The following is a 760-nucleotide window of genomic DNA, read 5'->3' as shown; positions in this document are numbered from 1 at the left end:
TCCTCCTATCGCTTCCTGCAGGTGTTTCTGGCTCTGGAGCTGTGGTAGGAGACACCTGCTGCCTCCATGTTCCTGCTCCACACCCTCTGCTACAATTCTCCATGTCTCTCTCTCTCTGTCTGTCTTTCTCTCTCTGTCTGTCTCTGTCTGTCTTTCTCTCTCTGTCTGTCTCTATCTTGCCCCCAACCGGTGGAGGCAGATGCCCCCCCCCTCCCACCCTGAACCATGGTTCTGCTCGAGGTTTCTGCCTCTTAAAGGAAGTGTTTCCTTGCCTCTGTGGCATAGTGCCTGCTCTTGGTGGGAACTGTTGGGTTTCTGTAAATAACATCACAGATTCCAGTCTAGACCTGCTCTTTATGAAAAGCGCAATGAGATAACTGTTGTGATTTGGCGCTATATAAATAAAATTGAATTGAATAGTTGTGGTCTTGCAGTGTGTGACCCTGCAAGATCCCCAGTCTTCACGTATCATCACAGTCTTAACGTTAGATGCGAGATGGTTGTTTTTAGAGGTGAGACAGCGTCAGACTGTCTTCTAGTGTAGGGTAGGCATATCTTACTGCAGTTGGGGCGGTCGGGGAGCTGGAGCTGCTGGGCCAGGAGTGCAGAGAGTCACTGCTCGGGATGTCCCAGATGGACGCGGCAGGGGTGTACTCAGGCCAGCTTTGCTGAGGCTCTGATGACTTTGGGAGATTCATTCCACTGAAAACTAGACAGACAGACAGACAGACAGACAGACAGGCAGACAGACAGACAGGCA

At 50.9% G+C, this 760-nt stretch overlaps 1 protein-coding gene across 1 annotated transcript in view; it reads right to left on the bottom strand.

Moving 5' to 3' along the window:
• Positions 1-760, bottom strand: part of tmem131 (transmembrane protein 131) — a 32,297-nt gene that overhangs the window by 1,311 nt on the left and 30,226 nt on the right. The window contains exon 40 of the mRNA XM_032526674.1: positions 561-709. Coding sequence (XP_032382565.1) covers positions 561-709 — 149 coding nt within the window. The remainder of the gene's footprint in view (positions 1-560; positions 710-760) is intronic.

The sequence above is a fragment of the Etheostoma spectabile genome, chromosome 9 (genome assembly GCF_008692095.1).
Source record: "Etheostoma spectabile isolate EspeVRDwgs_2016 chromosome 9, UIUC_Espe_1.0, whole genome shotgun sequence".
NCBI classification, from domain to species: domain Eukaryota; kingdom Metazoa; phylum Chordata; class Actinopteri; order Perciformes; family Percidae; genus Etheostoma; species Etheostoma spectabile.
This window is presented reverse-complemented; position numbering and strand designations above follow the sequence as displayed.